Source organism: Lontra canadensis, unplaced genomic scaffold (genome assembly GCF_010015895.1).
Source record: "Lontra canadensis isolate GAN:19392208 unplaced genomic scaffold, GSC_riverotter_1.0 scaffold73, whole genome shotgun sequence".
In the NCBI taxonomy this organism is placed as follows: Eukaryota; Metazoa; Chordata; class Mammalia; order Carnivora; family Mustelidae; genus Lontra; species Lontra canadensis.
Genome location: NW_022631067.1, coordinates 8,768,189 through 8,788,474, shown reverse-complemented (window position 1 = coordinate 8,788,474; position 20,286 = coordinate 8,768,189). Strand labels below are relative to the sequence as shown.

At 39.3% G+C, this 20,286-nt stretch overlaps 2 protein-coding genes across 4 annotated transcripts in view; both read right to left on the bottom strand.

The window, feature by feature from the left end:
* The window catches only part of CCDC168 (coiled-coil domain containing 168), a 28,857-nt gene extending 27,190 nt beyond the window's left edge, over positions 1 to 1,667 (bottom strand). The window contains exons 1-3 of the mRNA XM_032880975.1: positions 1,408 to 1,667; positions 1,244 to 1,277; positions 1,111 to 1,144 (exon numbers count right to left, since the gene is read on the bottom strand). Coding sequence (XP_032736866.1) covers positions 1,111 to 1,144; positions 1,244 to 1,277; positions 1,408 to 1,635 — 296 coding nt within the window. The 5' untranslated portion in view covers positions 1,636 to 1,667. The remainder of the gene's footprint in view (positions 1 to 1,110; positions 1,145 to 1,243; positions 1,278 to 1,407) is intronic.
* A 4,887-nt stretch (positions 1,668 to 6,554) lies between these two features.
* TEX30 (testis expressed 30) lies at positions 6,555 to 13,177 on the bottom strand. Of its 3 annotated transcripts, XM_032881079.1 has the most exons (6): positions 13,080 to 13,177; positions 9,873 to 9,946; positions 9,172 to 9,402; positions 8,346 to 8,397; positions 7,637 to 7,842; positions 6,555 to 7,031 (listed from the first exon to the last, which is right to left on the bottom strand). In XM_032881079.1, the coding sequence occupies exons 2-6, from the start codon at positions 9,885 to 9,887 to the stop codon at positions 6,858 to 6,860; spliced, it is 678 nt and encodes a 225-aa protein (XP_032736970.1). In that variant the 5' UTR covers positions 9,888 to 9,946; positions 13,080 to 13,177; the 3' UTR covers positions 6,555 to 6,857. The 3 variants fall into 3 exon arrangements, with proteins under 3 accessions (XP_032736970.1, XP_032736972.1, XP_032736971.1); XM_032881081.1 differs by lacking the exon at positions 9,172 to 9,402; XM_032881080.1 differs by lacking the exon at positions 9,873 to 9,946 and having other exon boundaries at positions 13,080 to 13,154.
* Between the last annotated feature and the right edge of the window lie 7,109 nt (positions 13,178 to 20,286).

Sequence of the window (20,286 nt, the reverse complement as noted above, 5' to 3'; positions counted from 1 at the left end):
AATGGAGTTCAGGCCGGTGAGTTTAAGCCTAGGGCTATAATGACATTAAAAGGCAGAACTATGACATAAACCTAGACTTTTTTAAATTAAAATTTGTGTTTTTTCACTATAATATGCTGCCCACCATAGAAGCCCTATCTCTTCCCTAATGGTAGTCATAATTTATTGCACATACCCTGCTGTTTCTTATTTACTTGCCTCTACTCATGTCCTGGAACACCCTCCTTACTCTCCTAACCTGCTGTCTTTTTCTAATTTTCATGCATCCTTTAAAATTCACCTCAGCATGAGCTTCTTCATGAAGCCATCTCTAACACCCTATGCTGGCTTAGCTATCTCCTAAATGTTTTCCTAATGCTTCTGTCACTGCGTTAGCATACTGCAAGGCAATCATCCTTTATGCATGTATCTCCTCCACAAGCATATAAGCTTCTAGAAAACAGAGACTGTCTTATTGTTTGTATCCCTGTACCAAACACAATGTCCATTGTAGAGTGGATATCTAATGATTGTTGAATAGATTTTGATACGAGCAATTAAAATATTAATGCAACAAGAATAGTGATGTTATATTTAATCCCTAGCACTAGTATATCTTCAGGATGCTGATGGATTCTGACTCTATAAACAAAATGTCACTCTTGCAGTACCTAGCTCAGGGTTTACTTGGTTCACAGTAGGTACTGAAGAGAAAGGTTGGATAGGGAAGCAAGTTACTAAACCTCATTAAACTTTCCTCATTTGTAAAAACAGTAATAATACTACCCACTTAGAAGGATAATTTCAATAGTACATGAAAAGCCATTAATACAGATTGGAACAGAGCAACCATTAAAATCAACGTTAGATGCAAGTGATGATTAACTGAACTCTACATCTGAAACTAACAATGTACTATATGTTGGCTAAATAAATTTAAATTTTTAAAAAATGAAAAAATAAAAATCAATGTTAAGTTGAATTACGATGTCAAGTACATATGGGAAATGTTAAGTTGAATTACGATGTCTATACATATGGGAAAATACTTTTCTGTAATTCAGATGTAAATGCAATTTTGCATAGCACAAAACCAACCTGTTTCACTTAAATTCATAATATATCACTTACCTTTTCTCAGAAGATGAAGGAGTTGGGCAGTTATCTAGAGATAAGAGGGAATAAAAAAAAAAAGGTCAGAGCACCAATAGGAGAGGCTTAGGTTGAGCAAGTTTTATATTAAAGTATGAAATTTATAACATACCAAATTTCGTGCCTTTCAGGCAACTGTCTTCCTTCTATTTCAAGGGAGATTAATAACAAATATTAGAGGAGTAATCCAAATACCAGAGTTCTATAATTTTGTAAGTTATTCTTATGTATGACTTTGAAAAATAGGAAAGAAAGAAAACAACCATTTGTTCTTACCTTCTGGGCACTTGAACTACCCTTTTCTGGAAGTGTAGGCTTCTTATTAAAGGATGAACAAATCTTTATGAGTATGATCTCAAAAATAATCCCTAGGAAAATTATGAAAAAGATTGCCATCCAATCATTTTGAGTCCAGGACTCTAAAAGTTCCCACAATGTCCAGAATGTATTATCTTCCAGCCTATTCTGCCCTGCTTTTTTAAAGAAATAAAATTGCTTTGCCATTTTAGTGTAATATATGAGATAGACTGATGGTTCATTCTTAAGGTTACGATTCCGGATGCCCCGAAACACAAAAAGGTGGTATGCCCATTTCATAACCACATGCAATGCTCTGCCAGAAAAAAATTTTGGGTGCTGCTTAGTGTCTTGGTCAAGTGCAGCAGGGCCTGCTCTGGGCCTGAGTAAAGGGAGGTACGTGTCATAGTGGGTATTCGACTGAGCTCAGGTCAACTTACTTTAGCAATAATGGAAGTTCATTGATGAGACATGTATGCTGCTTTAGTAGTTTTTTTCATTTAAAAATTTTAAATCCTTTATTAATTTCACAAAAAGAAAACATAATTCTACAACAATCCCTCAGCACAGTTGGATTATTACTACCCTGGAATTCAAAAAATGTAGAACAAATTTGAATTAGACATAACCACCAGGAATACTGTATTTTATGCCTGTGATAAGGGAAGTATATAGTTTTGCCAGGTTTAGTAAAAACAAAATAAAAAAATGAAACTAAATGCTCCAGTTTGAGTTTCAGATAAATACCAAATAATTTTTTGGTATGTCTCATTGTTACTAGGTAGGACATAGGACATATGATAGTTTTTCTCTTATAGGCCTGCCTGATTTTTTTTTTTTTTAATAGAATGTCTCATTTTATTCTTTTTGCTAGAGGAGTCTGTTAGCAATGTTCCTTAAGAATCTGCTGTTATGCTGAAAACCAAGGTTAGATTTTGGAATGGTCTCCTGATGAATTCCCTTTTTGCCCTGTCTCTGGTGATTCCAAGGAACAGCTACTTCTGAGGCTTCCTCATGTCAGAATTAGCATGGAGCCGAGCCAGCTCTAAGTACTGCTCACTTTCCCTCCAAGTCTAGAGAGTAGGTGTAAAAGTTTACGGAGCAAACACAAGACAATCTAGACTATTAAAAAAAAAAAAAAGTGTTAACACTACCTTGGATTTAGAGTACTTTCTCTTTGAATATTAATTCTCTTTGTCTTCGCTCATTTCAGGTGGGTTGAGAAAAGAAGTATATTTTTTTTTTTAAAGATTTTATTTATTTATTTAACAGACAGAGATCACAAATAGGCAGAGAGGCAGGCAGAGAGAGAGGAGGAAGCAGGCTACCCGCTGAGCAGAGAGCCCGATGTGGGGCTCGATCCCAGGACCCCGGGATCATGACCTGAGCTGAAGGCAGAGGCTTTAACCCACTGAGCCACCCAGGCGCCCCAAGAAGTATATTCTTTACAACAGAGTTAACTCTTCAGGTCTCTTCTGTCATATTATATATAACTGAGTGAAAGAAAGATTTATTGAGCTCTTACCTTCCTGGACTATTGGAAATAATGAGCTCAGTGACACAGCCTAAGCATCGATTTATAGTCTTCCAGTCTACCAGACCATAGCCTACAGGTATTTACAGTCTTTACTTAGGTTTAACTACGATCTTGGGGTTTGTCTTTGTAAAGGATAGCTCTCCAGAATGCAGGGCAGGCACTCCTTAGTTCTTGAAGAAACTTTGGCAATTCCTCTGGATTTTTCTAGGATAAAGTATACCCTCCTCTCTGACCCCCCAACCCACCTACACAATCAGGGTGATTTTATTCTGCTGCATTTTTCTATAGAATTTAATGCAGCTGGCAAAATACTCGATTCCTCTTGCTGGATAGCCGGCATTCTCTAATTCATTTAATGTTAACTACTGTATTCAATGTTTTAACACTTTACAGTTCCTTAGATCTTTCAGAGCTTTATGGCACTGAATTCCTGATTTGTATACCACAGACCAGCTCTGTAAGAACTGAAATGGAACTTCTGTGTACCACTCCTGCCGATGGGGAAGAAAAGCATAACCTCCTTTAGGGCTTTGTTATGTTTGTTACCTATGCACTTGTCTACTAAAAAGGTACAATCACCTAGTTCTCAGCGTAGACACCTCTGTTTTTTATCCCAGAAACCTCTTCTCGTGTCCATCTCAAGTAAGCTGTGCAAAAGTAAGTGCTAAGCTGCATTTATTCTTAAAAATTATGAAGACAATAAAAAATAAATAAAACAGGGACGCCTGAATGGCTCAGTCAGTTAAGTGTCTGCTTTCAGTCATGATCCTGGGGTCCTGCGACTGGGTCCTGCATCAGGTTCCTTACTCAGCGAGGAGACTGCTTCTCCCTCTGCCTGTCGCTCTCCCTTCTTGTGCCTGCTATTTCTCTCTCTCTGACAAATAAATGGATGAAATCTAAGAAAAAAATTAAAAAATATATAAAAATAAAATAATGAACACCAGAGAAACCCCATCACTAACAGTAATATAGACACTGGAAGAGAATACGCCAAAAGATTGTTTAGTTTTTAAAGACCAATTATATCTACGAGTGCTACATTCTTTACACTACTTGGACATTGTGAACTAGGCATTTTTTTTTTTTATGTATCAGGAAAAAGTCCCAATAATATGTGCATAAAATAGCAACAAAAAAGCAAGGATTGCTCATGATGGTTAAAAATTCTCCCTCCGAATATCTTGGTTCAACACAGCTAATTAAAAAGTGCTCTGTGGATACAAAGATCAGTAAAAACCATTCCCTTACATGGAGTATTTAACACGTGATATGGCACAAATATGGCAATAATATACTAAGAAGGCAGAGTGTGATTAACAACAAAGAAAGGAAGATATTATATGTATTCCAAGAAGGGATACTTGGTTGTGGTAATTCAAAAAAAGCTGTAAAGAGGAAAAGGATGAGGAAGATTTGGTGACAAAGACTAACAGGAAAGTTTCAGGAAGAGGAGACAGAAACACTTTGTTCCAAAACCTTGGGTAGTCCAGGTTAACTGGAGTCACTGTGCTGTACACGTTCATGGGGAAATGTGCTAAAAAGTTGATAGTGCCTATTGTGGACAGCCTTGAACTCAAGACTTTGGCCTTAATAGCCACTTTTAGAGATCCATCAACAGCTTTTGATTGAGGGTATCAACTGGTTTGTTGAAGCAAGACCACCACAAAAGAGGAAGATCAGTTAGGTTACTGTAATTATGCAGATGAGAATCGATAAAGGCCTACATTAGAGTGATTACAGTGTAAACAGAAGAGGGGATAAAATCAGACTTTGAGACTGAAGACACAGTGTTTGACAACTAAAAGGAAGCAAATGGTTTTGGAAGGGGGTAGAAAAGCTACTGGTGAGTGAGAAAGGATTTCAAGGTATCCCCACAGGTAAAGTTTGTCTAGGATAAGATTCTGGACACTACTGACATTTTGGATCTGATACTTCATGTCTGGCGGTCCTGTGCATTGTAACTGTTAGCAGCATGCCTTTCCTCCTCCTATCAGATGCTAGTAGCACTGCTACCCCATTGTGCCAACCAAGTTTCCAGAGACTGTCAAATGTCCCTCAGGGGGCAAAATCACTAGCTGGGAACTATTGGTCTAGGTAATGGTTGTGCCATTAATCAGGGGTGCCTACCAGAAGAGGTGCCAGGACAGCTCTTTGACCATAATCTCAAACTTGAAGGGGCTGCACATTTTCCCTGCAAGATGTGGAAATCTGTGAAAAGCAGCTGGGACCTTTTCACAAATGTTTATTTCAGCCTTACCCAGCTCACTCATATCTCTCTAGGAGTTCTATGTTTCCCATCCCTGACTAGGTACACAGGTCTCAAATGACAAGCCCTTTCATCAATCAGGAAGTTTCCTACAGGCCCCTCAGGGAAAATAATCAACTTTAAATGACCCTCTACATTATCTCCATATTTGATTTAGTATCTTTGGTAATCTATATCATGCCTATACTTTAATTTGCAAACTGGACTATAATAATTATATAACCTGGTTAATAATCTTTTAAATCTATTTTTTCACTGTACTTCTGGATTATGGTCTGCTCTATAGTAAGTTTTCCTTTCTACTTTCCCATTAGTTTTACTTCTGATTTACGGTATTAATATTTCCCAATTGATTTATACTAGTTTATACAACATTATTCTATTTGTCAGCTCTGGATGTTTTTAACATGTTTATATTTTGACAACAGTACTGTTTTAAAGTTCTGAATGCTCATCAATGATTAAATATATACTATTTTTAAAATGTTAGGCTTCATTTGAGAAATTTAGTTAAAAAGTAACTATTATACACTGAGTGATACAGAAAATTTGATTTCATAGTTTCATTCTATAATATAAAACAATTTAGACATTGTTATCTAGGCTTCTGTTCTTTATGCACTACTTAGAAAAAATTAACAAATAATTAAAATCCATTGGCTCTATCAGAGAAGGAAGAATGAGGGACCTCAAAAATCTGCATGGCTTGGGCCATCCTGAGGTTCTCTGTAGGGCCTAATAATAGAGCAGTAGAGAAGCCAGGAAAAAGAGTTAGTATCTTACTATAGAAAACTACCCTTTCCTACAAACATATATATCAGCCCCATCACATTCTGTGTCCTTTGTAGGAAATACAGACACTATGCTTTTAATATGTAACTCAACACCACCAAAGTCCAGTCCAAGTATTAACTGAACTTTCCAGGCCAAAATTAGGTACCCTAACTCCACCTAGATACAGCACAGATGTTAATCCCACTATTTAGGCCTTATTTCATTCTCCCCTTAATCAGAGAGAGATATCAAGTTCCTCCATGTTAAGTATTACTTATCTTCACAAACCTAATCAGGCTCTGCCTGTAACAGGCCTTCAAGAAACATTTCTTGAATGAAGTTCCAAAATTCATTCCAAAAACAATGTTCAGAGTCCCCAAATTTGAAAATGTATCTTCCTTCCTATCCCTTGAGATTAAAAGGTGAATGAATGCATACATTCTATAAAACAACTAAATTTACCATAATAAACCGTTGTTTTCCTTTTTTAAAGACACTACTCTGCAAAATTAGAGTACTTTCTCAGTTGCATAGCAAATAAGACAAAAGTTCCACTGTAACAAAATTCAAATGTTTAATTTTTTTTTCAAAACTTAACTATATTAATGAAAATAAATTATATTTAGGCCACTTCAATATTTGTACATCATCTTTATACAACTATAACAGTGCTTTCAAAAGACATTTTATAAAGGACATTAATTTCACAATTAAAATGTGTTTTAAAAATGGGGGAAACATTAAAGAACATTAACTTCATCTGAAATATCTCATAATGCTGAGAGGTATGCTGTTCTTTATCAAATGAACTGTATTTGTATTAAAAATAATGTAGTTTGTAGCTAGATACAATTATCTCTTGTCCACTTCAGTGATTTCCTGGATCCAAAACAAAATCTGTGTGTTTATTTCTTTGAAAACATCATTTGTTGATCGTCCTTTCACTGCCATGGAATGATTTGCCTTCTCAATCCAGTGGATTTTATTGGGAGCTTGCATTTTCTGTGCCACTTTCTCCAACAAGTTCTAAAGGAAAAAAAGAAGAGGATGCTAGACTAATGCTCTTTCACGGTTTAATAAAGATCCTCTCTCTCCCTGTACCACCTCTACTGGCATCCATTCACTAAATATTCATTAATATCTACTCTACAGACAACTTTCAAGGCAATGGACTATGCAAAGAAATGTCCACCGAAGTGGCAGTCCACATCTCTCAAATACAGCAATATCATAGAACAGATCAAGCATCCATTAGACCATCTATAGTAACATGTTTAAGTTACTCTGTCTCGAGTCAATTTTATAACCAACTGAAGAATCCGCTTAAATGTTGAAATGATAAACCAAATGTACAGCCTAGTATAAATCCCCAAATCACAAGATTCAGATATTAATCTTTTTATTCCCAAATAAGAGTCAATCCATTTAGCAACTATTTCCAGGGAGATGAATTCTGTCAGTATGCTTATATTTTTCAGTTCTCTGAAGTAACAGGTAACTAAGTCACAAAACTAGCATTTTGTCCAATCAGCACCTTTTAAAGAGATTGAAAATTGCAGATAATATCTTGTTCCCAAGACACTGTCTTTCATTCACTCTCTCATTTATGCAAACATCAAGTTATAATTCACCTTTTCACACATTTCATCCGCTGAGCCTGACACAAACAATACAGGATCTTTTATACGATAGAGATCTTCATCTCTAAGTTTATGTTGCTGCTTTGGATGGTGCAGTGGGTAAGAAATACAAATGAGACCTCGAACAAAATCATCAGCATCATCTGGCTCAATATGGCATATTACAGAAGCAGCTGCTCTTGAGCCCATTGAACGACCTAAAAATCAATTAAAATTAAGTTCAGTTTGAAATACAAATATTCATATACAGAAGTGGTGTTAATATGGCAAGTAAGATTTCCTTTACTGTTCATCCATCATATCTCTATCACTTAACTCCAAAAGGTGGCAATTAACAAGTTTTAATATCCACAATGGACATCTATAACTTCATGAAATGCTAAAAATTGATCCCAAGTCAAAAAAAAAGAGTGGGGGGCAGTTTTTTTTCTGAAGAATACTTGAGGTAAGGACCAAAGAATCATTTGAGAGACAGTGACTCAGGGATATAAATAAAAGGAACAATCTTTGGGTTCCAAAACGTATGTATGAGGCTTAAATTTGCTTTAAGTATATAAAGTGCCTTGATGTTATAAAAGAAAGTGAATTAGCAAAACAAAAAAATCCTTAAATTAGCTTCCTATCACCAATTAATTTTAATTATTGATCACCTGTTCCTATATTAATATAAGTAGATTTAAAAGCAAGTATTGCAACTTACCACCAAGGAAAACACCTGCCAGTTTGTATTCTCCTGAGGTCTTTAGGTAATTCTAGAAAAACCAACCAAAAAATTATCAGTTCTTCTCCTATGAAATACTCCACTGGAAAAACCAACATATATTTCTCATCATTAGTGAAATGTATAAAACTGTTTGCAAAGACAACCATAAAAATCTCAAGGGATTCTTCTTGAAAGAGGTAACCAGTTCTTTGCTCTTCTGATCATGCTGTCACTATCAAATCATAGCTGGGTAAATACCGGCAAATAAATGAGAAAAAAAAAATCACTTTGCCTGTCTCAGAAAAAGTATTAAATTATTTTTAAAGAATTACATTAAAAATAAAGCCAGTAAAATCTTCCAACTAATACACAATAGTACTAAAATCTAACTTAAAGCCCTGAAAAACTTAGCAAGTTTGAAATAATCTGGATTTTAAAAATTTCAAATTTGTGTTATCCAGGGATTTTACAGCTTCAAAATGCTATATTTATACATTCATAGTATAGTAGGCAAATATCCAGAACTGTATTCTGAAGTTAAATAATTCCACTAAGAAAATTACATCATAAATAATTTCCTTGGTGGTACCATGAAAGAACATTTATGATGGGAGCACTCATCTCCATGGAAACTGAGAGCAAAAAAGAAAAATCCGACTACTATACAGCTGTCATGTACTATTGAGTTTCTAAGAATATTCATTAAAAGCTTTTTAAATAAATCAAACGACTGCCAATAGAATTTGTCTTAAATGTATTAAGTGTATTAAAATGTATTAAAAACAAAATTCTGTTGTAAGTAAATATAAAGAAATTTTCTTACCAAAACTGATTTATATGCCTTAATTCTATGTACAATATTAAGGCCTTTACAGGTAAATCTCAGGCAAAAAAAACCATGAGATGCAAGATGGGATGCCAGTGACATCAAATGAGGAAGGTTCATATCTCCTGACGCTCCATGTGTAAGAATTATTCCATATGTTAAGCTCTTGTTAGGTACCAAACAAACAGCATCTAGTAATTTATTTCCAAAAGGTATTTTTAATTTAACCTGGAATTCAAGAGAATAAAGGGATCAAAAATTACTTCCTTGCCTATTCAGACAACTAAATAACTATGTTTGTTCTGTGAGAACCATGACTCACATGGCCACTAAATAAAAAGCAATATTAACAATAGCTAGTATTTAAGTATTTATTTATTGTGTGTCAGGTACTATTATAATGCTTTATATGTATTAATTTACTTAACCTTCCTAATAATTCTATGAAGTACTATCATCACCTCCTTTTTACAGATGAGAAAACAGAGCCACAGCAGGTTAAGTAACTTTGTGCCCAAAGTTATACAGCCACTAGCTAGGATTCAAACTTGGGCAGTCCTTCCTTTTAACCACTAATGCTATACTGTCTCTCACTGTACAAGCTGAAAATAAGAAAATTACTCTGGAGCCACATGACTTAAAAAAAAAAAAAAAAAAAGGAACCCTGAAGATGTAGAACATACGAAAATATGTATTACCTCTGTATGACTCATTTTCACTGTTGAATAACAAACTTAAAGTGCATTACATCTGAGAAGCAAAGGACATCTCCCTGAAAAGAAGATTCTGTTGTGAAAGGTGGGTTGGCAGACATGGATATGACATACAGAACTATGAATGAACACATTCAGTAGCTGAAATACACACATTTAGAACTACTTCTCTAAGAACTGGTGCCTTTACAGGTGCATTATTTCATTAATAATTTTCAAGCTTCCTAAAACCACAGGTACTCAGAATTGGGTTACAGGGTCAGGTGTGGGGATGGCAGATGTTACATAAGAAAAGCCAATATGATACCTTGACATGGAAACCTTAAGAAAATTCATATCGGAGTAAAATGCTGTATCTTGGCATATATTATGCATATGTTTTTTCCTAAGCATCTTTATTCTCAACCAACTATCTTCAACTTAATTTCACAGTATCTTTCTATTAACCCATTTCTTTCATCATTATCTTTCCAACATTATCTCTCCAACTCCTCTCACCCCACAACAGAAGTATACATCCACATTCTCTGTTAGGTGCCTTTGCAGAGCCTCCCAGTAGACAGAGTGTACATACATTTCTACCCTATTGATTTGGGACTTGACTCTGTGACATTGCTTTAAATAATGGAATATATGTAAAAGTTTCGATGTGTCACTTCTGAGCAGAAAACATGGCAAATTTGAAGAAGCCTCCCTTGAAGTCCCACCCTCAGCCATCAGAAAAGCATGTTCCAGGTATTTCTGCTTTTTCAGCCTGGGTGCCAGGTCGAAGATACATGCTGCAGATACGAACCCAAAACTAAAGTCTGGAGTCCAGCCTAATCCAGCCAAGATCTGAGCCACTGAAGAACCAAGAGCATGAAATGTAAGCCACTGAGATCTTGGGATTGTTATGCAGCATGCCTTCCTGTTTTGAGAAATCTTTTATTGTTCAGGATCTTACCAACCTCAAGATCTCCATTATTCATCTATTTTTACCTGTTAACATTTACTTATTCATTCACTGGGTAACAGTAAGAGGGTTCAAAGTTCAAAGATGCCAAAAATATACAGTGAAAAGCCTCCCTCACTCCATTTTTGACTCATTACCCAGATCCCTTCTCCAAAGTCAGCTAGTATTACCTGCTTCTTACATGTACTTCCAGATATTTTATACATATATACACACATACCCCTCCTTTTTAAAAAATACAGTCATGTTTTTCTGAATCCCCTACCACTTAAAATACATTTTGTGCTTACTTTTTTTTTTATACAATGAGTTTCTTTCATTGTATTTTACGGCTGCAAAATATTCCAAGGAAGGGTCTTACATAATTTATTTCACCAACCATTATCTATTAATGAACACTGAGATTATTTCCAATATTTTGCTAAAATATTGCAATGAATGGCATGTACTTACATTATTTTCTTATGTGTAGACAAACCCATATAATAAATTCATGGGAGAGGAATTGCTGTATCAAATGATGTATTCATTTGAAATTCTAGTTTTTAAGGAATACATTTAATTTTTGAATAGGCAATATATTTGCATATGGTACAAAATTTTAAAAGAACAAAAATGTAAATAGTAAGTCTCCTCACATCCTTCTCCCTCAAACGCCTAGTTCCTTTCCCTTCCCAGAAGCAACCACTGTGACCAACTTATCGTCCTTCCATATATGTGTATGTGTGTGCAGAAACATTCTTATTTGAACATGAGAGGGATTAATCTAGCTACAACAATTCTGAGATTTGAGTGGGAGAAGGAGGATAAAGTACCTCAGCCTTCAGTGTCCCTGCTTTCATAAATGTAGCCCCATAATTAAGTGTGCCTGGGGTCCCGTGGTTCAAAGATCCTGTTTTATGTTCTCAAGAGAACAGCCTCCTGCCTTCTAATGGGAGAAAGGCGGTCACCCAAAAATGTGAAATGGGGAAGGAGATGTAGATACCTAAGTGCCTGTGGAACAATTTCACCTAAGTTAGCTTTACTTAAGCCCTCCAGCTCCACCCCCAACACCATTCCCTTCATTGCCAGTTCCCAAGGTGACCGGTGCTGCCAGCGTCTGTGTGGTTCGCAGGCACTTGTTCAACAGTACTCGCTGCAGGTTTAGAATTAAGCTAAGCTTTGCGAAGAACATTTGCTTTCCAGGCCCCAATATTTTACTGCTGCTGTTTCCTTTCCCGTTCTCTCCATCACCTGGATTCACTCTCTTAAAAATCCTCTTTACTGTAAGTTGGGTGACACTTCCGCAGGGAGTAATATCAGATACACGTATTCAGCCCACTCTGTTAGCCCAGAATGCTCCACTACTCCTCAGAAACCTGGGTTTGCGTGAGGGGGGTGTGTACCGGAGGGGGGGTGCTTCCAGAAAAAACTCTACTCCCAGATTTCCCGAGGAACAGTCTGTTCTTCGTGGCTGGCGCACGTGTTCCGGTGCTCACTATTACTCACAGCAGGGCCGCACCGCATCCCCCGTCTCGGCCCAGAGTCTGGCTCTGCAAACCGGGAGCCGCGGAGACACCGCGCCGAGGGGTCGGTAGTCCCTTCCTTTGGCAGTGTCCCCACATCGCGAGCCTTCAAGAGGGACCCGCACGACGACTCCTCGAGCCCACCGTGCGCTGAGCGATCGCAGCTCACGCTGCAGGACCGACACGCCACAACCACCGTAACCTCCACCAGAAACCGGCGTGGGCACCACCGGTCGGACCCACTGCCGCACGCTGCAAGTCGTGGGCAAAGAAAAGCGCTAAGAGTTCAAGTCTTCCGGGGGCTGAGAACCCGGCCGGGTCCGCGACAGACAGCGAGCGGTCGCAGGGCAGCAATTCGGAGCGGAGTCCCCCAGAGTTCGCGATTCCAAGGCACCGGAGGCTCCCAACGTTCGCTCAACTGGCGCGCGTGCGCGGGGCTGGGTGGCCGTCCCCAGGGCTCCGCGCGACCCCTCACGGCTCCCCGCAGCTCGCCTCTCCCCGCCCGCCGCGGCCCCTCACTCCCGCCTCCCCTCCCGCCAGGCGGGCGAAATCCCGGCGGCCGGGCCCGCGGGCACCGAGCTTACACCGACCGCCTCACGGAGGCGACCAATACCCCCCGAGGGGCGACGGCCGCGAGCTCGAAATGTGTCAGATGGGGCCCCCAGGCGCGCGAGCACCCTCCCCTGGATGCCGCCCCCACCTGGCGGCGGCACCCACCACCGCTGCCGCTCTTACCCGGGAAGGGAAGGTGGCCGAGAGCGCGTAAGCGTCCTCGCTCTCCTCACTGAACAGACTACCGCGCTCGAAGGGGCCGCCTCGCCGCACCCGCCAGCCCGTTCCGCCTCGGCGCACGCGCGCGCAGGCCCCGCCCCCTGGCTCGCGGGCTGGCGCGCGGGGCACTCTGGGAGCGGGAGTTTTCCTGTTATTTCCCTGGGGAACCGGGCGGAAGGTACTCACCAGCAGCCGGGGGGCTCCTGAGCAAACTGCGGTCGCTGCCTCACCCTCGGCTCGCTCAACCTGGACCCTTCCCCATCCCAGCAGCTTCGTTCCAGCAGTTGCGCAGGTCCATTAGTGTGAGGTCATCTCTGATTTTTCCACACTCACAGTCTGTCCATCTTACGGCTTGCAAATACAAACAAAACCCAGCCGCCTCTCCTGCTTCTACCAAACTGGTTGGAGAGCCCCATTCAACGCTGCCTGAAGTGTTGAAATAAGTCTCCTAAATGCTCTCTTGTTCCCGCCTTTGCCTCCACTGTTGGCTACTTGGTCAGCACAGCAACCAGCTGGACCTGGCTGAACTGTAAACGCCTCCTGTCGAAGCCTTCCGGGGGCTCCCCACCTCTCCTAACCAAAGCCAAAGCCCTTGCGGAGACCACCAAGGCTTTATACTGTTTATTCAAGTTTTTATTTATATTCCAGTAATACTAGTTTCAGGAGGAGAATTAAGTAACTCGACATTTGTGCACAAAGACCAGTAATCATCTCAAGTGCCCTCCCGAATGCCCAGGACTCATTGAACCGGCCACCTCCCCCCCCCCCCCGCCATCCCCAGCCCTCTAGTTAAGGATCTGTTTTATTATTTGTTTTTATTATTTGCTTCCCTCTTTTTCTGCCCCTACATTTGTCTGTTTTGTTTCTTAAATTCCACATATGATTTCACTCATGTCTCTGACTGACTTATTTCCCTTAGCGTAATACACTCTAGCTCAATCCATGTCACCGCAGTTGATAAGAGTTTATTCTTTTGTATGGCTGAGGAATATTCCATTGTATATATACACCACATCTTCTTTTCTTTTAAGATTTTATTTATTTGACAGATCACAAGTAGGCAGAGAGGTAGGCAGGGAGGAAGCAGGCTCCTTGCTGAGCAGAGAGCCCCATGCAGGGCTCCACCCCAGGACCCTGGGATCATGACCTGAGCCAAAGGCAGAGGCTTTAACCCACTGAGCCACCCAGGCGCCCCAATACACCACATCTTCTTTATCCATTCATCAGTCGATGGACATTTGGGATCTTTCTATAATCTGGCTATTGTTGATAATGCTGCTGTAAACATTGGGGTGCATGTATCCCTTCGAATCAGTATTTTTGTATCCTTTGGATAAATACCTAGCAGTGCAATTGCTGGATTAGGGTACTGCTATTTGAACTTTTTGAAGAAGTTCTAGGCATTGGCTGCACCAGCCTTCATTCCCACCAATACGGTAAGAGGGTTCCCCTTTCCCTACATCCTCGCAGGAAACATCTGTTGTTTCCTGAGTTGTTAATTTTAGCCATTCTAACAGGTGTGAGGTGAATCTCATTTTAGTTTTGTATTTCCCTGATGAATGATGATGGTGAGCATCTCTTTAATGTGTTTGTTAGCCATCTGGATGCCTTCTTTGGAAAAATGTCTATTCCTGTCTCTAATCATTTCTTGACTGTATTATTTGTTTTTTGGGGTGTTGACTTTATTAAGTTATTTATAGATTTTGGATATTAACCCTTTATAAGATATGTCATTTGCAAATATCTTCTCCCATCTTAAAGGTTATCTTTTAGTTTTGTTAATTGTTTCCTTCACTGTGCAGAAGATTTATCTTGATGAAGTCCCAGTAGTTCATTTTTCCTTTTGTTTCCCTTGCTTCCAAAGACCTAATAAGAAACTACTATAGCCGATGTCAAAGAGGTTGCTGTCTGTATTCTCCTCTAGGATTGCGATGGTTTCCATCTCACATTTATTCATTCATCCATTTTGAATTTATTTTTGTGTGTCTTGTAAGAAAATGGTCCAGTTTGATTCTTCTGAATGTTGCTGTCCTCTTTCCCCAACACCATTTGTTGAAGGGACTGCCCTTTTTTCCTTTGGTATTCTTTCTTGCTTTGTCAAAGATTAGTTGACCATATAGTTATGGGTCCATTTCTGGGTTTTCTGTTCCTGTTCCATTGATCTATCTTTCTGTTTTTGTGCCAGTACAATACTGTCTTGATCGCTACAGCTTTGTGATATACCTAGAAGTTCAGGGATTGCGATGACCTCAGCTTTGCTTTTCTTTTTCAAGATTGCTTTGGCTATTTGGGGTCTTTGGTGGTTCCATTAAAATTTTAGGATTCCAGCTCTGTGAAAAATGCTGGTGGCGTTTTGATAGGCATCACATTAAATGTGTAGATTGCTTGAGTAGTATAGACATTTTAATAATATTTGTTCTTCTAATCCATGAGCACGGACTGTCTTTTCATTTCTATATGTCAACTTTAATTTCTTTCATAAGCGTTCTATAGTTTTCAGAGTACAGCTCTTTTAGCTCTTTGGTTAGGTTTATTCCTAGGTATCTTATGCATTTTAGTGCAGTTGTAAATGGGATCGGATTTCTCTTTCTGCTATTTCATTATTGGTGTGTAGAAATGCAACAGATTTTTGTATGTTGATTTTATATCCTGCAACTTTACTGGATTTGTATAGCGGTTCGAGCAATTTTTTTGATGGAGCCTTTCAGGTTATCCACATAGTGTATCATGTCATCTGCAAATACTAACAGTTTACTTCTTCCTTGTTGATTTAGATGCCTTTTATTTCTTTCTGTTGTCTGAGAGCTGAGGCTAAGAGTTCTAGTACTGTGTTAAGTAACAGTGGTGAGATGGACATCTCTGTCTTGTTCCTGACTGTGGAGGAACAGTTCTCAGCTTTTCCCCATTTAGGATGATATTAGCTGTGGGTTTTTCATATATGACCTTTATGATGTTGAGTTCCGTTCCCTTTATCCCTACTTTGTTGAGGGTTTATGCCAAGAATGGATGCTGTACTTTGTCAAATTTTTTTTCTACATCTATTGAGATCATATGGTTCATATCCTTTCTTTTATTAATGTGGTGTATAAGTTGATAGATTTACAAATATTGAGCCACCTTGGAGCCCAGAAATAAATCTCACTTGACGGTGGTGAATAATTCTTTTAATGTACTATTAGATTCAATTTGCTAGTATTTTGCTGAGAATTTTTGCATCCATGTTCATCAGGGATATTGACCTATAATTCTCTTTTTTTAGTGGAGTCTCTCTGGTTTTGGAATCAAGGTGATGCTGGCCTCATAGAATGAGTTTGGAATTTTTCCTTCCATTTCTATTTTTTGGAATAATTTGAGAAGAAGAGATATTAACTCTTCTTTAAATATTTGGTAGAATTCCTCTGAGAAGCCATCTGGCCTTGGATTTTTACTTGTTGGGTGATTTTTTATTACTGATTCAATTACTTTGCTGGTAATGAATCTGTTCAAGTTTTCTATGTCTTCTTGTTCCAATTTTGGTAGTTTATGTGTTTCTAGGAATTTATCCATTTCTTCCAGATTGCCCACTTTGTTGGCATATAATTTTTCATAGTATTCTCTTTTAATTGTTTGTCTTTATATGCTGTTGGTTGTGATCTCTCCTTTTTCATTCATTATTTTATTGTTTAGTCCTTTCTCTTTCCTTTTTGATAAAGCTGGCTAGTTTTATTAATTCTTTCAAAGAACCAGCTTCTGATTTCATTCATCTCTTCTGGATTTATTTCTATATCATTTATTTCTGCTCTAATATTTATTATTTGCCTTCTTCTGCTGGCTTTAGGCTTTATTTGTTGTTCTTTTTCTAGCTCCTTTAGATGTAAGGTTAGGTTGCATATTTGAGATTTTTCATACTTCTTGAGGTGGACCTGTTTTGCTATATACTTCCTTCTTGTGATTGCTTTTACCGCATTCCAAAAGTTTTGTGTTTTCATTTTCATTTTATTCCATGTATTTTTTTAATTTCTTCTTTAACTTCCTGGTTGATCCATTCATTCTTTACTAGGATGGTCTTTAACCTCCGTGTATATGTGGTCTTTCCAATTTTTTTTCTTGTGGTTGACTTCAAGTTTCATAGCACTGTAGTCAGAAAGTATGCATGGTATGATCTCAATCTTTTTGTAATTGTTGAGGCCTGATTTGTTACCTAGAATGTAATTTGTTCTAGAGAATATCCCATGCAGATTTGAAAAGAATGTGTATTCTGCTGCTTTAGGATGAAATGTTCTGAATTTATCTTTTAAGTCCATCTGGTCCAGTGAGTCATTCTGAGCCATTGTTTCCTTGTTGATTTTCTGCTTAGATGATCTATCCATTGATGTAAGTGGGGTATTAAAGTATCCTACTATTATATTATATCAATGAGTTCCTTCACGTTTATTATTAATAGTTTTATATATTTGGGTGCTCCTAACTTGGGAGCATAAATATTTACAATTGTTAGATCTTCTTGTTGGACAGACCCTTTTATTATAATATAGTACTCTTCTTCATCTCTTGTTACAGTTTTTGGTTTAAAATCTAATTTTTCTGGGGGCACCTGCATGGTTCAATTGGTTAAGCATCTGCCTTCTGCTCAGGTCGTGATCCTGGGGTCCTGGGATTGAACCCTGCATCAAGGTTCTTGCTCAGCAGGAAACCTGCTTCTCCCTCTGCCTTCCTCTCCCTCCCCCTCTGCTCTCTCTCTCTGGCAAATAAATAAATAAAATCTTTTTTTTAAATAAAATAAATAAAAATCTAGTTTGTTTGGTGTAAAGTATTACTACTCCAGCTTTCTTTTGACGTCCATTTGCATGAAAGATGGTTCTCCATCCCCTCACTTTCAATCTGCAGGTGCCTTTAGGTCTAAAATGAGTCTCCTGTAGGCAGCATTTAGATGGGTCTTATTTTTTTATTCATTCTGATGCCCTTTGTCTTTTAATTGGGCAGTTTAGTCCATTTACATTCAGAGTCATTATGGATAGATAGGAGTTTAGTGCCATTTTATTATTTTGTTGTTTCTGGAGATTTTCTGTTTTTTTTCTTGTCGTCGTCACTTTGGGTCTTTCTTTCCCACTCAGTATTTCCCTTTAATATTTCTTTAAGGGCTGGTTTAGTGGTCGTGAACTCCTTTAGTTTTGTTTGTCTGGGAAACTCTTTCTCTCACCTTCTGTTCTGAATTCTAGCCTTGCTAGCCAAGAGTATTCTTGGCTGTATATTTTTCCTGTTCAGCATGTTGAATGTATCATACCATTGGCTTCTTGCCTGTCAAGTTTCTGTGGAAAGATCTGCTGCTAACCTTATTTGTCCTCCCTTGTAGGTTAGGGACTTCTTTTATCTTGGTTCTTTTAGGAGTTTTTCTTTATAGTTTGTAAATTTGACTATGCTATGTCTTGGTGTGGGCCGGCTTTTGTTGAATTTGAAGGGAGTTTTCTGTGCCTCCTGGATTTGGATGTCTGTTTCCTTATAGACATCTTTCCGCTATAATTTCCTCAAAGAAACCTTCTGCCCCCTTTTCCCTCTCTTCTTCTGGGTCTCCTATGATACAAATGTCATTATTCTTTAAGAAGTCATCAAATTCCCTAAGTCTTCATTTGTGAATATTTTTCTTTCCCTCTTCTTTTCAGCTTCATTATTTTCTAGAATTTTATCTTCATTTTAAAAAATTTTATTTATTTATTTGACAGAGAGAGACATATCGAGAGCAAGCACACAAACAGGGGGAGTGGGAGAGGGAGAAGCAGGCTTCCTGCTGAGCAGGGAGCCCGATGCGGGACTTGATCCCAGGACCCTGGGATTATGACCTGAGCCAAAGCAGATGCGTAATGAATGAGCCACCCAGGTGCCCCCAGAATTTTATCTTCTATATCACTTATTTATTCCTCTATTTCTTCCATCCTTGTGGTCATTACATTCAGTTACTTTCAAATCTTGATTATTGCAGTTTTCATTTTGGCGTGATGAGTTTTTAGGTCCTTTATCTCTGCAGTAAGGGACTCCCAGGATCTTCTATGTTTTTCTCAAGCCCAGCCAGTATTCTTATGATCATTGCTTTAACTTCTGGATCAGGCATATTACTTTTATCTGTTTCGATTGGATCCCTTCCTGTAACTTTTTCTTTTTCTTTCCTTTGGGATGAATTCCTCCATCTTGGCATTTTTGTCTAGGTCTGTCTTCTTCTCTGTGCTAGGAAAGCCTGTTATGTTTCCTGCTACTGAGAGTAATGGCTTTATAAAGAAGACGTCGTATGCTGTCCAGGGCCTGGCGCTTTAGGAAGTGTCTCTGGGGTGTGCTGTATGCATGCTGCTGCTGTGTTTTGGCTGCTATTTGCCTCCGGCCAGTCTTTGGCAGAGTCTGTCCTTGCCTGCAGTGGGGAGTGTTAGGACCTTGGCCAGACTGTGACAGGTTTTAACTAGGTGTGCCCTGGTCTCTTTGTGGAAAGAGACCTGATGCTATTTCTACTGGAGCTGAAGCTTTGCAGAACTCTATGGTCAGTGGACCCCGGGGCAGGGGGGTTGTGCTGGTTTTCTGGGAGAGGGGCCCGCTACACTAGTTCTCAGGCAGAGTTGCCTGAGAAAAGCAGCATCTGCAGAATGCGTGGGGTGGGGCTTGTGTAAGCAGTTTAGGCCGCCAGAGTTGGCACTATGCTGCTTCCTGAAGTTAGTTTACACCGGGGGCAGGGGAGATAAATGGCACTGGCCCTCTTCCTCATCCCCAGAGAGGGGAGTTCGTACTTACCAGTGTCCCAGAAGCCCTCCCAGAAGAGTGAACAATCCCCACCTTGTGTGACCTGGGTGTTCCTCAGAAATCTGCCTCACCCTGTCTGTGTCCAGGCCACCTGCCCACCCAGCAGGGCAGTGCACCTGTTTTCCATCCCTGGCAGGCTGGCTGAGTTTTACAACTCCAAACTTTAGGAACCAGTGCAGCACAGACCCACACAGACCCTCTGGCGGAGGTTCTTCTGCACTGGGCCAGTACCAGTTTGTCTCAGAAGGGCAGTTGCACCAAAGCACAAGGATGTGGATTCTGGAGTAAAGTGCAGGAAAGAGCCGTGTCTGGGTTAGCAGCTGTCAGCAGATGTCTCTGTGCATTTGCTGAGGGGCAGGGGTGGGTAATGGCACCTTCCAGCTCTTTTGTCTGAGATGCAATGGCACCTGTC

What these genes read in the sequence shown, in the direction of transcription:
- TEX30 (XM_032881079.1), bottom strand. An exon ending in AGGCATATAAATCAGTTTTG is followed by an intron (nt 8,398 to 9,171) that starts GTAAGAAAATTT and finishes TGGTTTTTCTAG; the next exon opens with AATTACCTAAAGACCTCAGG. An exon ending in CGGATGAAATGTGTGAAAAG is followed by an intron (nt 7,032 to 7,636) that starts GTGAATTATAAC and finishes TTTTTCCTTTAG; the next exon opens with AACTTGTTGGAGAAAGTGGC.